The 21,977-nt window shown below is 36.5% G+C and overlaps 1 protein-coding gene across 1 annotated transcript in view; it reads left to right on the plus strand.

The window, feature by feature from the left end:
- Nucleotides 1-1,217: 1,217 nt before the first annotated feature.
- The window catches only part of Acadvl (Acyl-CoA dehydrogenase very long chain), a 208,329-nt gene continuing 187,569 nt past the window's right edge, over nt 1,218-21,977 (plus strand). Inside the window, exons 1-2 of the mRNA XM_090414015.1 lie at nt 1,218-1,440; nt 21,405-21,480. Coding sequence (XP_090270141.1) covers nt 1,355-1,440; nt 21,405-21,480 — 162 coding nt within the window. The 5' untranslated portion in view covers nt 1,218-1,354. The remainder of the gene's footprint in view (nt 1,441-21,404; nt 21,481-21,977) is intronic.

The raw sequence follows: 21,977 nt of genomic DNA on the forward strand, positions 1-21,977 counted from the left end.
GCAGTTACAGGGTGTTCGGGATAAATTTGACATATTTATAATTAATTATATTTTTCCGTAAGTTACATGTATTAACACACACTTCTCTTCATTTAAAAGTTTGGACCCTTCTTCATTCATATACAAGATGTCAGAAAGGATGGATAGCTGGAACCCACCTGAATCATGGAAGAGAATAACTTGTATCATGATGATTCGTGCCCGCCATCAAAATAAGGATATTACGACTGCTGCCCAATGCTCCCTGAATACAGTAAAAACAATCAGGCATGAACTAGAGACTTGCAATGGTGACTACGAGGATGTAGCAAGAAGAAAGATCCCTAGCAGACGATCTGATTGCGTTCGTACAGCAGAATTCCTCGCAAATCTGCAGGAACAGGTGTTGAAGAACCCTGGCATTGGAATTCGGGCTTTGTTCGTGGAGTTGCTAACTGTAGTCAAGCCCTGGATAACAAGGGTAGCCAATGGTAGGCCGTATGTAGGGCAGCAGGATTCGGCCCCTTGCCACACCTCTGGGAAAAGTCAAAAATGGTTGTCTGAAAATTTCTACGACTTCACCAGTCCAAATGTTTGGCCTCCAAACTCCCCAGACCTTAACCCCATGGATTATTTTGTATGGGGCGCAGTTGAAAAAGACACCAATCGCACTTCCAGTAATACAAAAGCCCAGTTAATGGATAAAATTAAAACAGTTTTTGCGGCCCTTCCCAGGGAGACTGTAGCATCAGCTTGTTCGAGGTTCCGAAGCAGAATTGAAGCTGTGATCGATGCTAATGGTGGTTATTTTGAGTAAATCTTGTTGATAGTATTGTAATTAACTCTGCCTGTAATGTTTTTTTGTCAATTCATTAAACTTAATAGATACAAAGAAGATTTTCTTTTTCCTTACGAAACTGTCAAATTTATCCCGAACACCCTGTAATTGCGAGTGAGGGCATTTGTCAAGACATAATGTTTTTTTTTTTTCTTTCTTTTTTTTTTTTTTTAATCGTAGTTGCTGTAATTTGTTTTGTTCGTTGATAGAAGTTATATCACAATAATTTTATATAGAAGTAAAAAATGAATTCTATAAAAAAGTTTTTTTTTTATTGTGCTTTAAAATAAATAAAATCTAAAATGCAAGTAAATCTGACCTACTTTACCAGTATTTTACTGTATTTCGAGAACTATCCAATCAGCTTGATGTCAACATTGATAATATTATTTGCCCAACATTCTTATCAGACAGTGACTTAGCAGTTGCTTATGGTGTGGTGTGTCGTTTGTGATTCTTTGCTATTCTCTATATAGTGTACAAAGTAGCAGTATTAATTAATTTTAAAACGCATTTGATTATTTATATAGATTCGTTATGTACAAGCATTCAAAATTCTTCTTGAAATGTTCTGAAATTTCTTGCCGTCATGTTTTTCATCCTGGGCGAAACACACTTTCTAGGTATGATTATTTAGAACAAACATGGGGTAATGCATAATTTTTCCTGTTTTGAAATTTTCCGATAGCAGTGTTTAATTAGTTACATGAATATTGATATTGTTTGTTGACACATGTTGATATGGTACGATAAAATAACTTCAATGCATTTTTTTCCACTCGATGGACATTATTTACTACTCTTTCACCTGGATGATAGGAGCTTCTGTAAGAATTTATCGAACATACAAATTTAACTCATAGCGATGTACAAAATGTCCAGAGAACTGTAAAAGAAAAGAATGATAATTAGAAAGCATGAAATTATATCTCCGTATTTTTTTAACAAGGGGAATGGTTAAGAATGTTGTATGACAGTGCTTTTGATCACCCTCTATGTCGCTAAGGGTTAAAACAATATTGGGTATGTAAAATGCTAGGTTGCCAATGTACATGAAATTATTTAGTTCTCGAGGAATTAAAAAAAAAATATATATATATATACATTGGAAATAGAAAATACTGAGTTTTTTATCACAGGTTTTAACTGATGTCAATGCACTGGGGCTGTTTTCCCTTGATATAGCCAGTGCATTTGACAAGGTTTGGCATTAGGGTTTCCTGTATAAGCTGATATCATCTGGTGTACCAATCGGAATCATTCATCTTATAAAGGCATACCTCTACGATAGGCACATGTAAGTCAGGATGTGTGGAGCAGTCTCGACACAAAAAAGCATCTTGGCTGGAGTTCCACAAGGATTCTTACTAGCACCAATCCTATTCTCCTCATACTTGTATGATATACTGCACAACTCATTATCTTCAATTAAAGCCCTATACGCTGATGACACTGCAATATTAGCCAGATCTTTAAAGCCTCACCTAGCCATCAAGAAACTGCAAGAAAACCTACTGCTAATCGAACAATATTTCGCCAAATGGCGACTCCAGGTGAATCCCCTGAAGAGCGTAGCCATCCTATTCTCTAGAAGATCAGTGCTTCCTAAAGAATATATCTTCCTTTTCAACACTAAAATCCCATGGAAAACTGAGATCAAATATCTTGGAGTAATATTAGACAGAAAACTGACTTTCAGCTCCCATTTCAAGACTCTCTGTGTAAACACTTAAAAAACCATAGCCCAGCTCTACCCGCCAATTAACAGAAACAGTAAGATGAACGCCAGAATCAAACTTCTCATATACAAAGATGGTTCGTCCAATACTCATCTATGCTTCACTGGCCTGGAGTCATACTTCAAATACTAATATTCTCAAATTACAACGTATCCAAAATAAATGTCTCAGAATGATCTTGGGCACCCCGTGGTTCATCCGAACTGTCCAGCTACACCTGGACACAAATGTCCCCTATATTTACACTTTCATGCAGACTATAGCAATCAAATTCTTCTCAAAAGCATCTTTGCACCCTAACAAACTGATCCAACTGGCTGCAGATTATGACACAATGGATTATTTCAAACATAAAAGACCTGAAGCCATCCTAAACTTCAGCACTGAGGACTAATCTCCTAGCCTACTCGGGGCGAGCAATTAGCTCATAAACTTTCTCCACCCGCAGTTTCTCTCAAGATAGCAGGGAATATGAAAAGCTTTTGCTTCACCACTTATGTCAGTAAAGTTGACAGTTGATGGTAAAATACTGAGTCTCTAATGTACGTGAAATCATTTAGTTTAATATGATTGATGTTGAAGATTCTCCTTTCCCAGCGTGTTGTTGTTCGACTTCACTTAGAATATGAAACATAAATTAGTTCCATATTTTATTACAGTGGAATATGAATAGGCATTTAGAAACAAATGAAAGCATGCTGAATTAAAATTATAAAATATGCAGCTACAAAGCATGCAGTAAGTTTCCATATTTTTTACAATTGGATATGGAGAGGCATTTAGAGAAAACATGGAATTATTTTCCTTATTATTATTATTATTACATTAACTCTTCTTGGAATTAAAGACTCGTCAAGGAGAAAGGCTTATATTATTAACAATCACATACAATTTATAAGTAATATAATACATTACGTTACCAGGGGCGTACTTGCACTTTTCCTGAGGCAGGGCTATGCCCGAGTACTCCAGGGCCCCACCTTCAATTGTTTGGGATCCTTAAATTAGCCCAAATTTTCGGTCCCCCAGCTGGAGCCTCCAGCGCTTGTCTGTAAGTACAGCCCTGTACATTATGTTGCAATCCACATGACAAAAAATAATAATAATACTCCTTGCCCTCTTATTCATTACTTCCTTGTACAGTTTCTAAGGATGGCCTCTGGTTCTTATCCCTTCCATTTGTTCAAGAATTAAATTAAACTTGCCAGGAAATTATATTCTTGTTTAATCCAAATAATTTAATTTTTATTTATTTTTATTGAAGTGTGGTTAGTGGCTGAGAATATGCAGTGTGGGCCACTATCCACACTGGTTTTGATCTTTATTGAGGTATTGTTAAAGTGTTAAACTTACCAAAAAAGAATGCTAAACTCATCACGTCTTACTTGATTCTATGTCTCGATGCTCAATTACAGTCAAAGAAAAAGAACCTATCACCAAACAAAACCTCTTTACTCCCAGGAAACCAGACCCAGGTACTGTTAAAGTGCAGGGAGATGCTTCTCCAAAAACTGAATGATATTGTAGATCACTCTAAATCTCATTGATTGATTATAAAGGATCAATATTAAACTCTTCACTCCAGGATAAGAAACTCAGTGGTGGCTCCTCTCGGTAACAGGCAAAAACCCACTGCTGAGCAGAACTGTTGTGCTCCCCAGCAAACAAGCAGGCTCAAAGACAAACATTATTATTACCCCAAGACCTCATTGGAGTCAAAGACTCATCTAGGAGATGAGTCTTTAAACATCATCACTGAAAGCTAGACCCATAAGAGAAACCAAAGTTGAATTAATACAGAAATCATATATTTTCCATATACAAGTAGTGAAAAGGTGTATTGCCTTATTATTAAACTACTCTGGATCAGATGTAATGGTAGGAATTTGTTTCATTATAATTAAATTTGCCAAGAAGTTACATCCTTGTTTAATCCTTTATACAAGTGCAAGCAAAATTTGTGCTTGAAGTATCTTCATGACTAGGCTACTTGTATGTATGTATGTGCTGATGACTTTATATCAGTTGCCTTAGTTCTCATAATGCAAAGCACATTTCCTTTCAAATGCAGATAATACTATGCATTATGGAAGCGCCACTACCCAGACTGGTTTCAACCTTTTATGGAGGTCTCTTGTCAGTAGGAATCAGACAAGAAGAGATACTAAGATTGAATTAATGGTCAAACTGGTCTGGGTGTGACCTTTTTTTGTAATGCATAGCATTATGCACATCTGAAAAGAAGGGCACTTTACATTATGGGATACTAAGGCAGTTGATGAGAAGTCATCAGTCTATGTATGCAAGTAACCTAATCAGGAAGATACTTCATGTGCAAAGTTTTGTATCCTTATGCTTGGATAAAGGCTTAAAGAAGAATATTTCTCGGTAAGTTTGATTTCCTTTTGTTACCCTATTTGGAAATTCTGTTATATCCACCTCTCAACAGCTTAAACATCTCAATCATATCACTCCTTTGCCTTCTATCTGCCAAACTTTGCAGGTTAAATGACTGCAATCTGTTTTCATAGCTAACTTTCTGCAATCCTGAAATCAATTTTGTGAATTGTCTTTGCACCCTCTCAAAGTGCCATTCCCACCAAACCCTGGTGACCAGATTTGGGCACAATAGTCAAGATGAAGTCTTGACTATTGTGCTATCATAGAATCGCTATCATTTTCTCTGTTATTTAATGTTATTCTTACCATTGGCAATCTTCCAAGTTGTCTTTGCAACGTGCCCCTTAAATTTCAAATTTTTGATCTACCAAAAGCCCAAGATCCTGTGCTTCCTCCATATAGGTGTACCATCACATATAGAGTATGCGGATTCCAGAATTCAAAACCTTACATTTCACAACTTTAAATTATTATCCTCATTCAGCTGGCCACATTTCTAGTTTATTCAGATCCTCCTGAAGAGCTGCCACATCAGCTCTTCATTTACAAGCAACTGAATATCTGCTCGAATTCTAATGATAATATCATTAATATAAAGGCTGAAAAGTAATAGTCCTGCCACAAAACCCTGTCTAATCCCAGTATTAACTCCTATTTACTGATGTTGCTCCTTTGTACACAATCCTTTGATATCTGTCAGATTGCCAGTCCACTCCATCAATCTAATATCCCAGCATTGCAGCTGAAATATTGGTTTATCCCATAGCATCCTATGAAATGCTTTTGCAATATGTGAAAAAAAAAAAAAAAATTAAACTTTTCCTTCATCAGCCACTCTTTATCATAAAAGTTACCACATTATTGAAACAAGAATTCCACTTAAACAAATCAGTGCAAACCTTCAAATATTATTTTCATTTGCCCAAGTTTGATCCAAGCTTTTGCCCATTTCTCAAGTACCTTAACAACCACAGAAGTAATGCAAAATAGTTTGATGCCTCCATTCTTCCACCACTCTTATGCAGTGGCATTGTCTTACCCTCCTTCCACTCCCCTTGGACCTTTCTTTGTTGCAAAGTTTTGATTAAACAACCAAGTCAGTGGAGCTGTTAGCTCTTTGACACATTCCCTTAAGATACGTGGTGAAATTTCATCCATTTTCACTGCCTTGCTGACATCCATAGTGCTTCTAATCCTTTCCGTCCCTTTTGGAATAAAATTTGCCTTGCAAGAAGTCCCTTGACCATCTGTTCTGTCTAGCAAAACCATTTGTTCAGTCATTCCTTCTCATGCCTGACATATAATGAAAAACTTCTTCAGCATTCTTCCTTGAATGTAGTACAATTTTCCTTTCATGTTTTAATTTTTCCTTCTTTATTATACAGGTCACCTTTCTTGCTTGAACTTGATATTCCCTATGCAACTGTTCATCACCTGTAGCTCTATATCTTTTCTATAACCTCTTTTTTCATCTGCAATTCTTTTTTGATATCAGAGGTTATCGATTTTACTTTTTTTTTCTTTTTTTTCCCACTTTTCCACTGCTCTTAAAAAATGGTCCTTAACTTAGCTTCCATGCATTATCAACCTCTTTACCTTTCAATTCCTCCATCCATGGCACTGCCCCAAGTTTATTTCTAAGACTATTAAAATTGCCTGCATTGTAATTCTGCATCAGTTTCTTTCTCTTTAACAGTTTCTCATGCCTCTGCACCTCCTAGGTCATTGCCACATGATCACTTTGACCAAGTGAAGGCAAGTATGATTTCATTCAGAGTGAAATCATCTGATGCTAAAAAATCCAAAACTCTTGATACTTTGTGTTCCTTCCGACACGTTGTCTAAGACATTTATCTTTCAAGAATTCCAGTAAATGAGTTTCCTTATTATCTTAGGGTACTTGATTCACAAACAGCTGAATATCTGCTTGAATTCCAATGACACTATCATTGATATATCCATGCTAATTGCCATAATTGAAACCACTGTGCTTTCCACTTACCAAAGCAATTTCCTGAATATTTTCTTTTCATTGCCCTCTACATTCCTTGGCCTATAGCAACATCCAACTATACTTGAGCACCTTGTAAATATATAATGCTTACAAGAAAACAAGATGAAATAGTTCTGTGGGAAAAGAGATTAGAGAGACGTATCCAATAGTTAAGAAGCATTTGATCATGGCAATAACAGGCTGTGTGCGTAAACCCAAAAGGGTAAATAGAGTAGGAATCAAATGGATGAATAGGAAAATTAAGCAAGAATTACAGAAGAAAAGATAATGAAGTGAAATCTATAAAGTGCAGGCTAGAAGAGTGACATATAATAATAAAGGAGAAGTGAGAGTATGAGAGGAGACTATCAAAAGCTAGCAAAAATCAGATAAAATTTTTCTGTTATGTGGCTAGGTGATTTAATGATGACCAAGGCAGAAGTTATAGTGGGACTATTCAGTGATCATTCGAGGTGTTTCATACAGATGGAAATTATAATATTCTGAGGAAGGAAGGAAAAAGTTGAAGAATCAATATCTCAAGTCAGTTCCTTAAAGGTGAATGATGTAAGTTGTAAGTTTTTAAGTAATTTTGATGTGTATAAGGCAGTTGAAATGGATAGGATTTTGCCACATGTGAAAGATAATGGTAAGGGATTGACATTTTCCCACTGACTTGATTGTTTATAAATGTTGGGTCTGTAATGATCTTTAATGAGTAGAAAGAGGATAAGTTGTTCCATTGCATAAAAGCGGAAGAAAAAAGATGTTTCAAATTAGAGATCTATATGCATTTCTGAAGTGGTTGTTAAGGTTGTGGAGAGATTGGTCAGAGTAGGATACAGTATTGTATAGAGGTCAATATGGATTTGTTTCATTAATTTCCTAACATTTTATAATAAGGTGACTACAAGTAGTGGATAAGAGTGACTCATATATGGTGACATGCCTGGATTTTGCAAAGGTATTTGACGGACTACATTGATATATCAAAGCTAGGAAGCACACACGAAAAGCCTTTCTTTTAGTGTTGCTCGGTGATCAGCATTCATTTTACAAATTATGGACTTTATAACCGTGTAACTATTTTAATTTCCCGACGTTTAGAACTTTATATTAAGGCATCATCTGGAGTATATACAAATATACAAGGATAAGCTGAGTTACATTTCACACAGTAAGCTAAAGAAACAATGATTTGATCATTGTTTCTTTACCGTTATTCTACTGACATGATCTCTAGTGGAAAAAAAATACAGATAAAATTACAAATTAATTAATTATTTAGAAACTGCATCAAAGCTAAATTCTATTTAAGATAACATGAAAGCAACATTCTTTCTTACAGTTAGTTTTCTTTCAGTAACAATGATGTCCTATTTTTAGCATTACAATTGTTATTTTTGATTTAGGATCCTGGATTTTATACAGTCCTGTTTATAGTTGCTCTTAGAGAGGAAGGTTCTGTGGGTCGAATATATGCCTTCCATATGTTTGGGATTTTTAGACCATCATTATTGGTCAGATTGGGATGGTTGGTAATCTCACAGGCTTCCTTAAATTTGTGTTCATACCATGTTTTGGTGATGTAGACAACTTACATTCTGTATTACATTCTGGTTATTACATTCTGGGTATTACATTCTGCTTTTCCAGTCAATTCTATGTAAGGTGTTCAGGGCATGATCAGAAAGGCAAGCTTCACCATAATTATTATATTTAATGTGTCGTTTATGTTCTTTTTGTCTGATAGGAATTGTGCGTTCTGTTTCTCCTATATATATATGGTATGTTACAGGTGCAATAAATGCGGTATACTCCAGGGTGGACCAGCGGAGGGAGTGGGCCTTTGAATGAGTTGAGTAAGCTTTTTAATTTTGCAGGAGGTTTAAAGGTGGCTTTGAGGTTGTATTTTTGTAGTATTTTGTTTATTTTATCTGATGTCCCTTTAATGTACGGAATGGTTATGGTTTTATTGTAGTCTGGTTTGTCTTTGTTTATTATTGAGGTCTTGTAGAGAATTTTGTTAATAGTGTTTTGTCTGTACCCATTTTTTTGAAAAGTATTGCTGATAACTTTGAATTCGTCTTTCAGTGCCTGTTCACTGGAGCAAATCTTCAGAGCCCTGTTTTTTAGTATATTAATGACACCTAGTTTTTGTGTTGGGTGGTGGTAGGAGTTTTTGTGTATATATTGGCCAGTATGTGTCAGTTTCCTGTGAATAGTGAAGGAAAGACTGCCAGAAGGAAGACCTGTGAGAAGCGTATCTAGAAACGGAAGTGTGTTCTGTTTTTGAATCTCAATTGTGAACTGTATTCGTTTGTGTTGTTTGTTTAGGTGGCTAAGGAAAGTGTCTAGTGTCTGGCAGCCATGGAGCCAGATTGCGAAAACATTGTCAACATATCTAAGCCAGACTTTGAGTTTTAAAGGAGAGGAATCTAGAGCATGTTGCTAGGGCTGTGCCTTCTATTTGTAGGTAAAAAGCATTTTCCCATACAAAATAACCAGAATGTAATACATGCACAAAGAGCACTTTGATATCTGGAAGGAATTTGTTCTGTAAAAGAAGGATTGTGTCATTGATTGGGACATTCGCGAAGAGGGCAGAGACATCAAAACTGACTAAGAAATCATCTTTTTTTAATGTAATGTCTTTGATTATGTTTATGAAGTGTTGTGTGTTTCTGATATAGGAGGGGGAATGATCTACCAACTCCTTGAGTGTTGCCACTAATTTCTTGGCTAGGTGATAATTCGGGTTATCTATACTTCAACCGGAGTGGTGTGTTTTGTTTGTGTATCTTTGGTAGACATGTCCCAAAGATACAGTCAAAAAATTACTTCCGCACTACGCTCGTTCCCCGAGAATTTACGGTCTACCATAATTTTTTTTTTTTTTTCACTAGAGGTCATGTCAGTAGAATAACCGGTGATCAAATCATTGTTTTTTTAGATTACTGTGTGAAATGTAACTCAGCTTGTCCTTGTATATTTGTATATGCTCCAGATGATGACCTTAATATGAAGGTCGGAACGTTGGGAACCTAAAATAGTTATTTATAACACAGTTGTAAAGTCCATAATTTCTAAGCACACATGGAAATATTAAACTTTTTTTTTTCTAATGTAGTTTGATAATTTTTAATTTATGGCATATTTTAAATTTCTCCTTTTACAATAATGATATTTAACAAATTTCAGAAATATGTCAGATGCAAATCTTATTAGCTAAAATAGACAATTTATTAATGTGAAAGTAGTACACTAAACACAAACAGAATCATGCTGATATTTTAATAAAGGGCTTTAGTTTTCTTTATAAAATATTTACACTAAAGTAATTCAATAAATGAACGCATGTAATTTCCTTTGACTATAAATCTTAAAAAAATCTTAAAAACATAAGTGAAAGTTTGCTAAACAATCTGCATTTCAAGCCACAACCATCATCTGCCTTTACTCTCTTTTTCACTAGTGTGTGTCAAAAGCCTTATGTTGTAGGATACATTCTTTTTAAACACACTTTTTGAGAGGAGGAAGGGAAATTAATGAACACTATAATCCTTTGAAATATAGTATGACTATAAACTAACTTCAGTTGGTCAATAAGGCATTAAACATCATATTGGATTCAGCTTAGTCAAAAAGAATTACCTTGAGGTAAGGGAATTACTTGCTCAATTTTTAATTCTCCTCTAAAAATATTCATCACAAAAGAGCATGATTCCTAAAATAAACATGAGAAACATAAAGTGATATATAAATAGAATACTATGATAAATAACATTATTAACCTATTACCATTCGAATTTTTCATTCACCACAATAGAAACAAGGTACTCATAAGACGTATATGCAAGATTATTGTCTTGCATATACATCTTCTCTTTCCACCATTTGCTAAACAAAGCACCAAGTTTGGAAACAACATTCCACTCATTCACCACTTTTCAAGCAAGAAATCTAGTCACACGCAGTTGATACACAATTTCCAGTCGTGATCTTTGATTTTTCTGCTTCCAGTCATGTACTGAAAAATTTATGTTGACTTTGCATCACCCTATAAAACACTTGTGTTCTAAGGTTGATGCAAAGTCTATCATAACCCCCCCCCCCACACACACACACCCTTTTCTGCTGATCAACCAATTTTTGTAACCCACAAATCTTGAATCTATCCTTATAGGAAGCATTCAGTCTATAATCTTGGTTTACTTACCTCTGGATCCTCTCCTCCTCATCTCCAAGAAATGCAGGTAACAGATCTGCACAGTAGTCCAGATGAGGCTATATCAAAGCCTTATCACAAGGTATAACATCTTTCTGCTTGTCAGTGTGTCCTTTAAAAACCAGGTAATTCTATGAACTATTTTGACAACTCTTGCAGCATGCCCTCTGAATAGGGTTACTAGGCATCTGTGATTGGCCCAGACAATCCTGAATTTGTAATTACATCCTGGACTGTGTCCAGGATTGAAAAAAGTGGGATTTTGAAATTACTGGTGCTTATGTGTTTAGTGATTAGTAATTCTCGTTGTGTATCTGATGTTTGTGTCTGAAAAGTCTGCAACCTTTTTTTTTTATTAGTTTTTGCATTCCTTACTTTACTTACTTTAGGAAAGAGAAAATGCAGTTTCTATGAAAAGCATTAGCCAAGCTGAGTATAATAAATTAAAGATACCAAGAAATTATATATTTGGTTTAATCCTTTATCCAAGTGTAAGCAAACAAGTTTTCGTCTGAACTATTTTCAGGACTGGGGAAACTCATGGTAAAGGTGGTATGACTTCACATCACCTGCGTTAGTATCCCATAATGCAAAACACATATCCTTGCAGACATGTATAATGCTATTCATTATGGTAAGGGTGACTACTCAGATCAGTTTCCCTGTTTAAGTGCAGGGTTATCTCTCCAAAAACTCGTGTGATCACTCTGATCACCCAACAATGAGTGACCTGAGTGATCAGCTCGGTGGTGGCTCTGCTCAGTGACAGTCTCCCCTACCACCGAGCAGATCTGCTCATATTCCAGGAAAAGCATTAGCCAAGGAAGCCCTAATACAGGCCACCACAACGGATCGAAATCCCTGGATGCTCAAATGCTCCCTAAAGCAAAATCCAGTTTCGACCTTCATTGAGGTCTCTTCAGTGGGAGCCACATCCAGAAGTGATACCAAGGTTGAAGTAATGAAGAAGTCATATTTCCATATATGAGTTGCCAAAAGGTGTCACACCTTATTATTAAAATACTCTGGATTACAGGTAGTTGTTGAAAGTTTTTCCACAAGGTATAACTCCTTTCTGCTTGTCAGTGTGTCCTTTAAAAACCAGGTAATTCTATGAGCTATAACTTGTATCATGATGATTCGTGCCCGCCATCAAAATAAGGATATTACGACTGCTGCCCAATGCTCCCTGAATACAGTAAAAACAATCAGGCATGAACTAGAGACTTGCAATGGTGACTACGAGGATGTAGCAAGAAGAAAGATCCCTAGCAGACGATCTGATTGCGTTCGTACAGCAGAATTCCTCGCAAATCTGCAGGAACAGGTGTTGAAGAACCCTGGCATTGGAATTCGGGCTTTGTTCGTGGAGTTGCTAACTGTAGTCAAGCCCTGGATAACAAGGGTAGCCAATGGTAGGCCGTATGTATGGCAGCAGGATTCGGCCCCTTGCCACACCTCTGGGAAAAGTCAAAAATGGTTGTCTGAAAATTTCTACGACTTCACCAGTCCAAATGTTTGGCCTCCAAACTCCCCAGACCTTAACCCCATGGATTATTTTGTATGGGGCGCAGTTGAAAAAGACACCAATCGCACTTCTAGTAATACAAAAGCCCAGTTAATGGATAAAATTAAAACAGTTTTTGCGGCCCTTCCCAGGGAGACTGTAGCATCAGCTTGTTCGAGGTTCCGAAGCAGAATTGAAGCTGTGATCGATGCTAATGGTGGTTATTTTGAGTAAATCTTGTTGATAGTATTGTAATTAACTCTGCCTGTAATGTTTTTTTGTCAATTCATTAAATTTAATAGATACAAAGAAGATTTTCTCTTTCCTTACGAAACTGTCAAATTTATCCCGAACACCCTGTATATATATATAATATTATATATAATTTGCTTACAATATAAAATATATTATTATTATTATTATTATGGGCAACTCCAGGGAGTTGTTATATCCCCGTTTTTTTGTCATGCTTTAATCTTTAATTGCCTTTCTTTACTTTTACATTTAATTTTTGTATCTCTTATTCTCAGATTTCGGTTGCCGACAAATTTGTATAGATTAAAGACTGCGCCAGCCAGCAACTAAATTCTGATGCACTATCTAAAATACTTAAAGAAAATTGTAGGGATCAAGATATATGCAGTCGTGGTCCCTATTCTCATATCACTATTGGTTTCCCCTTTAAATGCATGGTACGAAATTTTCCAAACGGTAATTCAAATCCGCAGAAGATATGACAAACTCAATTGATTATGTAAAAAGAAACGCATTTATTATAGCACAAAAACAAGTATACATGTTATTTAAATTCTGAATCTTAAGAGAGTCTGGGTTCCCCTTACTTAATTAAACACATTTAAACTTCTGCACTATGATCTCTTACTAGACATAAATTCCTCACTTCTGTACATATATCTATCCCCAGACTCTCACAATTAAGTTACCTGATAATATCATACATGAAGCATTACATATAAACACTAGACAATTCAATAAGTCTGACATGTAATTCTCTGGGACAATAGTACTTATTTCTACTTAATTCTCCCCCCCCCCCAAAATCTGTTAACACTTAACTACTTTCTGATCATATGACATTACTTTTCTTAAATCACTTAAACAGTCCGGAGTTCGGCCTCCTGTTCGGCTGGAGCCTAATATGTTTTCTTCTTAACAGTAGACGCAAGTGTCCAAATTACAGACTGTTCCTATACCACAACACGTAGATAGCATGTTTCCTTAACTTTTGTTTCTTTACTCCACGGCTGCTTTAATTCAACATTAATATAAGAAAATCTTCGCTTACCATTCTTGCTTTGACTAGGTATTCTGATTTGTTCACTGTACCTCCTCTGATGGCGGGTTTCGTTGTTCCTTTGTTCTACACGAACCGAAAGCACTCATACATAGATTTGTACGCTGACGTAGATTTCATCAGCGGCTCTTTCTCCTAATGTGTTTGAACACATTGTAGTTGCAGCTTTGACCGATGTAACATGCATAGCAAGGGGAGATTCTTGCTACACGTGGTGGCACGCTCTACATAGCTCTCCTACGGGAAACTTGGTGCCGACGAACCTCGAAGACGAGACACAAGCGATCAGAGATAAGAGAGCGATTCGAACTCCCGCCGAAACTTTTATACTCCGAAACAGCTCCCTCACTTGGCGGTGTCGTCACACATATAGCGGCAGCCGATTGGATGCTGTGGCTACGAACTCTTTATACATAATAGCTTACATATTTGCATGCCTTAAACTTGTACTTAGCTTATACATATTTATTTGTTAATACTACATGACTTTCTACGTTAATTCATTCACAATTTCTATCTTAATAAACTTATGGGCTATCTTAACAATGTTTGGAATTTACACATCTGGATGTTTACACTTTCTTAGGATATTATACGGTACACTTCCCATCAGGAGGCATAAGCATGTCCTTATCCCTTCCTTCTGAGGTAACGTAACGTTGGGTGGGAAAAAGGGATGACTCATCACTTTTTCCGACACAACGGAGTCCTTAGACTCATCGAGGGAGGCCCCAAATCATATTCATCACAACTATTCCACATTCATACAGTATCTATCGTACCTTGCCTTAAACTCATTCACTGTCACAGCATCCACCACAGACTCTGGCAGCCCATTCCACTCTAAAGGTAAAGAACCCAGCTCTAATACCCTTACTAACCACACTTTTGATCAGTTTCCATGGATGTCCCCTAGTCCTCCCACCACCAGCCCTGTTCTCAAAAATGTCTTCTGAATTAATTTTATAGAAACCCTTCAGTAATTTGAATGTCTCAATCATATCTCCCCTCCTCCGCGTATCAACCAATTTTTGCAACTCGCAAATCCTCAACCTGTTTTCATAAGGTTCATTCCACAGACCTGCTATCATCTTGGTCACTCGCCTTTGGATCCTCTCAACCTCCTCCCCATCAAGAAGACACCTAGGTGACCAAATCTGGGCACAGTAGTCGAGATGGGGTCTTATCAAGGCTCGATACAGACGAACAATAACCTGCTTGTCAACGTATTCTTCAGCAACCAAGTGATTTGATGAGCTGATTTGGCCACTTTTGCAATGTGCCCCCTAAACTTCAATTCCTTATCCACCAACACTCCTAAATCTCATGCCTCATCAATTTCCTGTTCCACCAATATAGTAAACTGCTGCTAATCTTTTCACTCCAAAATGCATAACCTTACATTTTGCCACATTAAATTGACATCCATTCTCCTTAGCCCAGACCTCCAATCTATCCAAATCATCTTACAAAATTTTGACATCATCTGCATTCATTATTGCCCTACCCAACTTTGCATCATCTGCAAACAAATGAACTGTTCCTCTCAGATCCTTTCCTATATCATTAATGAACAAATTAAATAGCAGTGGTCCAAGAACAGATCCTTGTGGCACACCACTAGTCACAGGCTGTCTTGTGGACTCTACTCCTGAATAAACCACTCTCTGATATCTCTCCATCAACCATCCTCCTATCCATCTCACCAATCCTATATCCATCCCCATATGCTGCAATTTACTGATTAGAATTCCATGTGGTATCCTGTCAAAGGCCTTAGCGAGGTCCAGTAGAATCACTGTAAACCCATTACCCTTATCCAGTTTAGCCGTCACTGTGTTATAATACGTGAGCAAGTTACTGAGGCATGACCTACCTTTCACAAAACCATGCTGTCCCCCATACAGTATCCCATTTTCATCTATCCAATCTTGTATTTTCCTCTTGACTATTTTCTCCAAGACCTTGATAATGATTCCTGTTATGCTGATTGGCCAGTAATTTTCAACAGCAGCCTTGGAACCACCTTTATGCAGCGGAACTATTTTCCCCTCTATCCACTCCCTTGGGACTGAACCAGACCCGAGGCTCAAACTAAACGAAATGGTCAAAGGCACTGACAATTCTTTAGCCGCTTCACGTACGACACGAGCTGGTATACCATCCAATCCCACAGATGTATTGACATTGAGGTTCTGTAATAGACTATTTACCTCTACTTCATTCATCACAATTCCAGTATAAGCTGTTGGTTCTTCCATTCCTGCAATGTCACCACCTGGATGATATACTCTTTTAAAGTGCTCACTCAGTAATTCCACTATATCAACTGATTTGGTTACCTCCCTACCCTCAGCATTTTTTAAAATCATTCTGCCATGAGCATTTTTCCTTTTACTTGCAACATATTGAAAAAACTGTTTGGGATTCTCTTTAGCCTGCATGCCCAATTTTCTTTCGTAATCCGCTTTTGCTTTTTTTACCACCCTTGTTACCATCCTGGCCTGAGCTTTATACTGTTCCTGCACCTGCTGGTCACCTTTCTCCTTAAAATCCCTCCACAATTGTTTCTTTTTTTGCAGCTCCAGCCCTTGCAGTTTTACATGCCATGGCACTGAGCCAAGCACACTCCTAAGCTTGTCATACTTACCAGCCCAGTAATTCCACATGTACCCTGTCTTAATTGTAAATTCCACTCCTTTAGCCACCTACCAAGTCATGACCTTATGGTCACTCTCACCAATTGGTGGCAACATAGTCATGTTTGTTACAGCCACATTCTCAGTTGCAATTACTAGGTCAAGCACTCTCTGCCCCCTGGTATTTTCCATTACATGCTGTCGCAGATAGTTGTCCCTTAATAACCGCATAAAATGCAATTCCTTCCTCCCATGTGCCCTCTCTTCTTTCCAGTCAATTTTACCATAATTGAAATCACCCATAATAATTACCCTCCTTCTGCTCATTTCTTCTATTTGCCTATGCATACTATCCCCACCATCTATTTCATCACCTGGTGTATAGCAGCATCCAATTGTATATTTTGTTCTGCTAGATTCTATCTCACACCAAACAGCCTCAAATGTGCTCTTTTCTCTATCCTGCAGTTCAACTTCTATACTCCTTTGCTGCAACTCATTAGCTATCATCAATAACACTCTTCCCCCTCTTTTTATTCTCCCTGTCACTCCTGAACACGCTATACACGTCGCATTCAATCCCACTAGCTTTATCATCTTCTGTCAGCCATGTTTCACTAATACCAACAACCTGGATTAGCTCTGCTAATGCATTCCTGGACGCTGACAATGTCAGGTTCTTTCCTAATATCCTAATTTTTAATATGATATTGCCATCTGTTCATGCCCCTAATCATTCTCAGGACTCTCTCTGTGGTATCTAGTCTTTGATCAAGTGTTTTACTTCTGACCCAGCTCTCAGATCCATAAGTTAAAATTGGTTTGAACACTGCCTTGTATACAGCTAATTTAGTGTTTTGACTAATTTCTCTCTTATTCCATATAAAGTAATTCAGTTGACTTCCTACCATACTACCTTTGTTGATTCTGTTGTCTATTTCCATATTTAATTTATCATTTTCACTAAACATCATGCCTAAGTACTTGAAATGTTTCACTTGCTCTATTGGTTCTCCATTCACAATGCAGTTGATATTTTCAATGCTTCTGCCTATTTTCATTCTCTATGTCTTGTTAATGCTGACCTTCATACCATATCTATTACAACAGTTATTCAGAGAATCTTGCAGACATGTAGCGGATTTATTTAGAAGTATAACATCCTCTGCATAAAGCAAAGAGCTGACATTAACATCTCCAATTTTCATATCAGGTTTAATACCACTTTCCTTCATAATGTGATCTATATAGATAACGAATAACAGAGGGGATAATGTACATCCTTGTCTCACACCAGATTTAACATTAAACCATCTTCCTGTACTTCCTTCAATTCTAACTGCTGACTTACAACTCAAATAAGGACTAAGTATTGCTTGATATAATGCTCCATTGACTCATACAACTGTAGCATTTTGAATAGCTTCTCCCTTGGCACCTTGTCATATGCTTTTCCAGATCTACAAAACTTAAATACAGATCTTTGTTATATTCCCATGATTTCTCAACTATTTGTCATAAAGTGAAGATCTGATCCTGGCAGCCTCTGTTTGGCCTGAATCCAGCTTGTTCTTCACCATGCTTCTCCTCCACAATTCTTCTCAACCGTTTCTCAAGTATACTTGCATAAATCTTACCAGGAACATTCAGTAGAGAAATACCTATGTAATTCTCACATTCGGTTTTATTTCTCTTTTTATATATGGGTACTATGAGAGCTCAACTCCAATCATCCGGAATACATCCCTCTCCAGGCCTTCTGAATTATGCAGTGCAGCCACTGTAAGACTTTTATACCACCATACTTCAGCATTTCTGGTTGAATGTCATCTACTCCTTCTTCCTTTCCACATTTCAGGCCTTTGATGGCTTTTTCTACTTCAAGTATGGATATGTATTCCTGACTGTTGAGTGGTTTTTTTACCACTGTGCTATCGCTGTTTGTTTCATTTAGCAATTTTTCAAAGTAATTACTCCATACTTCAAGTATATCTTTTTCTCCAGTTTTCATTTCATTTTTATCATCTTAAATTCCTTTTTTCCTCTATTTCTGATATTCTTCAAAAACCTCCAGAATATCTTGCCGCCACCTTGATATTTATTTTCTATGTTCTTACCAAAGTCTTCCATAAGTTTTTTTTTAGCTAGTTTTACACAGTGTTTAGCTTTCTTACATTTGTCTCTGTATTCTCTAAGAGCACAAGCTGACTTACTGTGTCCACCATGGAGTTCTGATTCTTCTATCCTTGGAGACAACCTCACCACATACCTCTCTGGCTGAAACAATCAGTGTTTTCTTCTTGGATTGCCACTAAATTTCCAAGGTTTTTTTCCTGTTCTCAAACCTTTTCATTTTTTCTTCAATAATTTTTGTGTATTTTAGTATACAGTTCATATCTGAGAGCCGCTCAACTTTTATTCGCTTTAAAACTTTCTTATATGTTCTTGTTTTCAATATGAAATTCAATTTTATCCTGCTCCAAGACTAAATAGTGATGACTTCCAATTTCAAATCCTCTGGTGTCCTCCAGGGAGAAGACATCACCATCAACAATAACATAGTCAATGAAACTTTTCTTATCCCTTGCCTCTTCTCTCCATGTGAATTTGTGCACATTTTTATGTTGGAACATTGTGCAGTAATAACCAGTCCATATGATGAGCAGAAATCCAACAGGTATCCAAATTTTTCAAAAATATTTTTATATGTCTGACAATCATTTCCTACTCTGCTATTTAGATCCCCAACATGGACCAACTTTTCCTATTTCATTGTGTCAGTTGCTTTCTCTAAAGCCTCAAAAAATTCCTCCACTTCTATCTTTGTAGAACCATAAGCTCAAATAAGTCTCATTGTTCAGTTCCCCATTCTGATATTTGCTCACATCACTCTACTTGAGACTGCATCCATTCAAGAAGATTAGCTTCATATTTAGTGTTGAAAACAATGGCTACTCCTTCTTTTCCTTGATTGTCATTGCCTGAATATAACATTTTGTAATTATTGCTCAGAAAGATCTGACCAGTTTTTGTCTTTTTTGTTTCAGTCACCCCTATTGTGTTGATTTGGTACTTATCCAATTCCTCAGCCAGCTCCATTTCTTTGACAATAAGACTTCTTATGTTAATAGTACTGATCTTGAACTCTGGTGATGTTGAGTTGGGGTGTGTTTAAGATTTGTTCCAGCTGACTTTTGCTGTTTGCCCTGGCAAAAACAACAGGGGCCTTCTTTAACCGGGCAATGCCCTAGCCACATCAAATTCTGTCATGTTGTACCATCATTTTATATTTTGGTTTAAGCCAATAAGAATACAATTTGGTTGGCTAAATCACAAATTGCCAGCCCATCCTCATTCGTTCAGTTTCCAGGTAGATATCTAACAGGGTGCACCACAAGCAGGTTAGGACTGGACATTAGGTCAGAAGCTGTGGTTGGTTCTCAGCATTCCTTTAAAGGCTATGTGGAGGTCTACTCTCAGTTATACAGCATTGACCCTTAAGCACCCCATTTTCGACCATTTTTTTCTTAATAATGAGTCTACAGTTCACCTCCAAAAACTGATTGACTTTGAATTTTTGAAACTTTTGTACATATTTCTTTAATATCGTATTTATTTATATATTGCGCAAAACGAAATTGTGATCACTTCATATCCTCTGTATATTCTTGCATCCAGAAAGCATGGAGATATCACTGTCAACACTATTACATAACACTTGCAAAGACTATATAAGACTATAATAGGGCACCACACAACCCATGGTCTATAACTTCACTTTATAACTTCCATTTACACCCTATGCCACTATCCACCATCTGCCAATCACTAATAATATTTTTGTCTGTTAATTGCATATACTCTCTGGCCAGCTTATCTACATTTGGGTTGAAAATCCAGAGTTTCCGGGAGAAAAATCCTTTTACTTTTGTATGATATTGGCTCGCTCACCTTCAGAAAAATGGCATGTAACGATTGCTTGCATCAGGACAAATATCAAATTTGGGTCTTTTTCAATTAAAAGGTGCAATGTCTTTCAGCCGTACTACAGAGCTGCCTATAATATAAGACTTTTCTTGTGCAGCAATATTGTGTTGTGATTAGTTTATGAACAGCATCCATCAGATACTTAACATTATTATTAGCTTTGCTCTTCCCCCCCCCCTTTTTTTTCAGATGTTTCAAAATATCTGAAATATTACTATTCTGCTGTTTTGTTCTATAACAAGGATGTTTTATTTCTCAGTATAAGAGTGTGTAGGGTATCTGTATTAAAATTCAGATATCCCATACACTTTGCACTTGTGAGTTTAATATAGATATCCAGTTACATACTGGATTGTGTGTGTGTGTGTGTGTGTGTGTGTGTGTGTGTGTGTGTGTGTGTGTGTGTGTGTGTGTGTGTGTGTGTGTGTGTGTGTGTGTGCACTCACATAGAATGTACATCTTCCACATTTCTTTTATGACAGCACAAAAGATTGCTGCTTTCTCAGCTGAGTAAGCATTCCTTTTCTTTTGATATTCATTTTGTTCTTGATTTATTAATTGTAAAATACAGTAATTCTAACATAAACATTGCAAAACTTTTGCCAACGTATATATCTAAACCCTATATTTGTAGTCATTAAACTTTTTTAAAGTTACCTGTTTATGTTAGGGGAGTGAACTTTTTTTCCCCTAAATTTTGAGCACATGTTTACTCTTACATTCTATTCATTTTTATATATTTATTTTTTGCTTTTTATTTATTTATTTATTTTTTTCAGGTATTTTGCTTCTGCAACACAAACACAAGCTAAAACAGCTACAGAAAATGTGAAAGAACTAGACAAGGGTAATCAGGTAATATAATAATAAATCAGTATGCTGAAATTAAAAAAAAAAAAAATTATGAAAATCTTTTCCTAATTTCCTTAAATTATATGTAGTTAAAGCTGAGGACATTACTTAATTCTGACTTTTGTCATTGTGTTTAAAGATAATTTCTGAAATTGGCTGATAAGTATATTCATGAATTTTAATTTTATTCTTGAGATCCTTATTATGTACAGTGTGAGAAAAAAAAAGCTTATAATAAAGTCTGTCTCAACCTGTTTTTAGTCTCGTTCAGTACAGTTTACTATAACTGGATGCAGTACTATATTTTGCTAGTACTGCTTTTCTTATATCACTTGACATGTTATAAAGTGGCATTTCATTACGTGCTTATAGAATTTCCTCTTAACTGAGATGCATGAATTTATAGTTGATTTGAATGCTTCTTATAGAAATAAGAAGCATTTTTATTAAGGCTGTTAATTCAGAAGATAGTCCTCAAATAAAATGAAAGAGTTACAAAT

This window comes from Typopeltis vanoorti, chromosome 24 (genome assembly GCF_054136105.1).
Source record: "Typopeltis vanoorti isolate ZY-2024b chromosome 24, IOZ_Tvanoo_1.0, whole genome shotgun sequence".
Taxonomy (NCBI): Eukaryota; Metazoa; Arthropoda; class Arachnida; order Uropygi; family Thelyphonidae; genus Typopeltis; species Typopeltis vanoorti.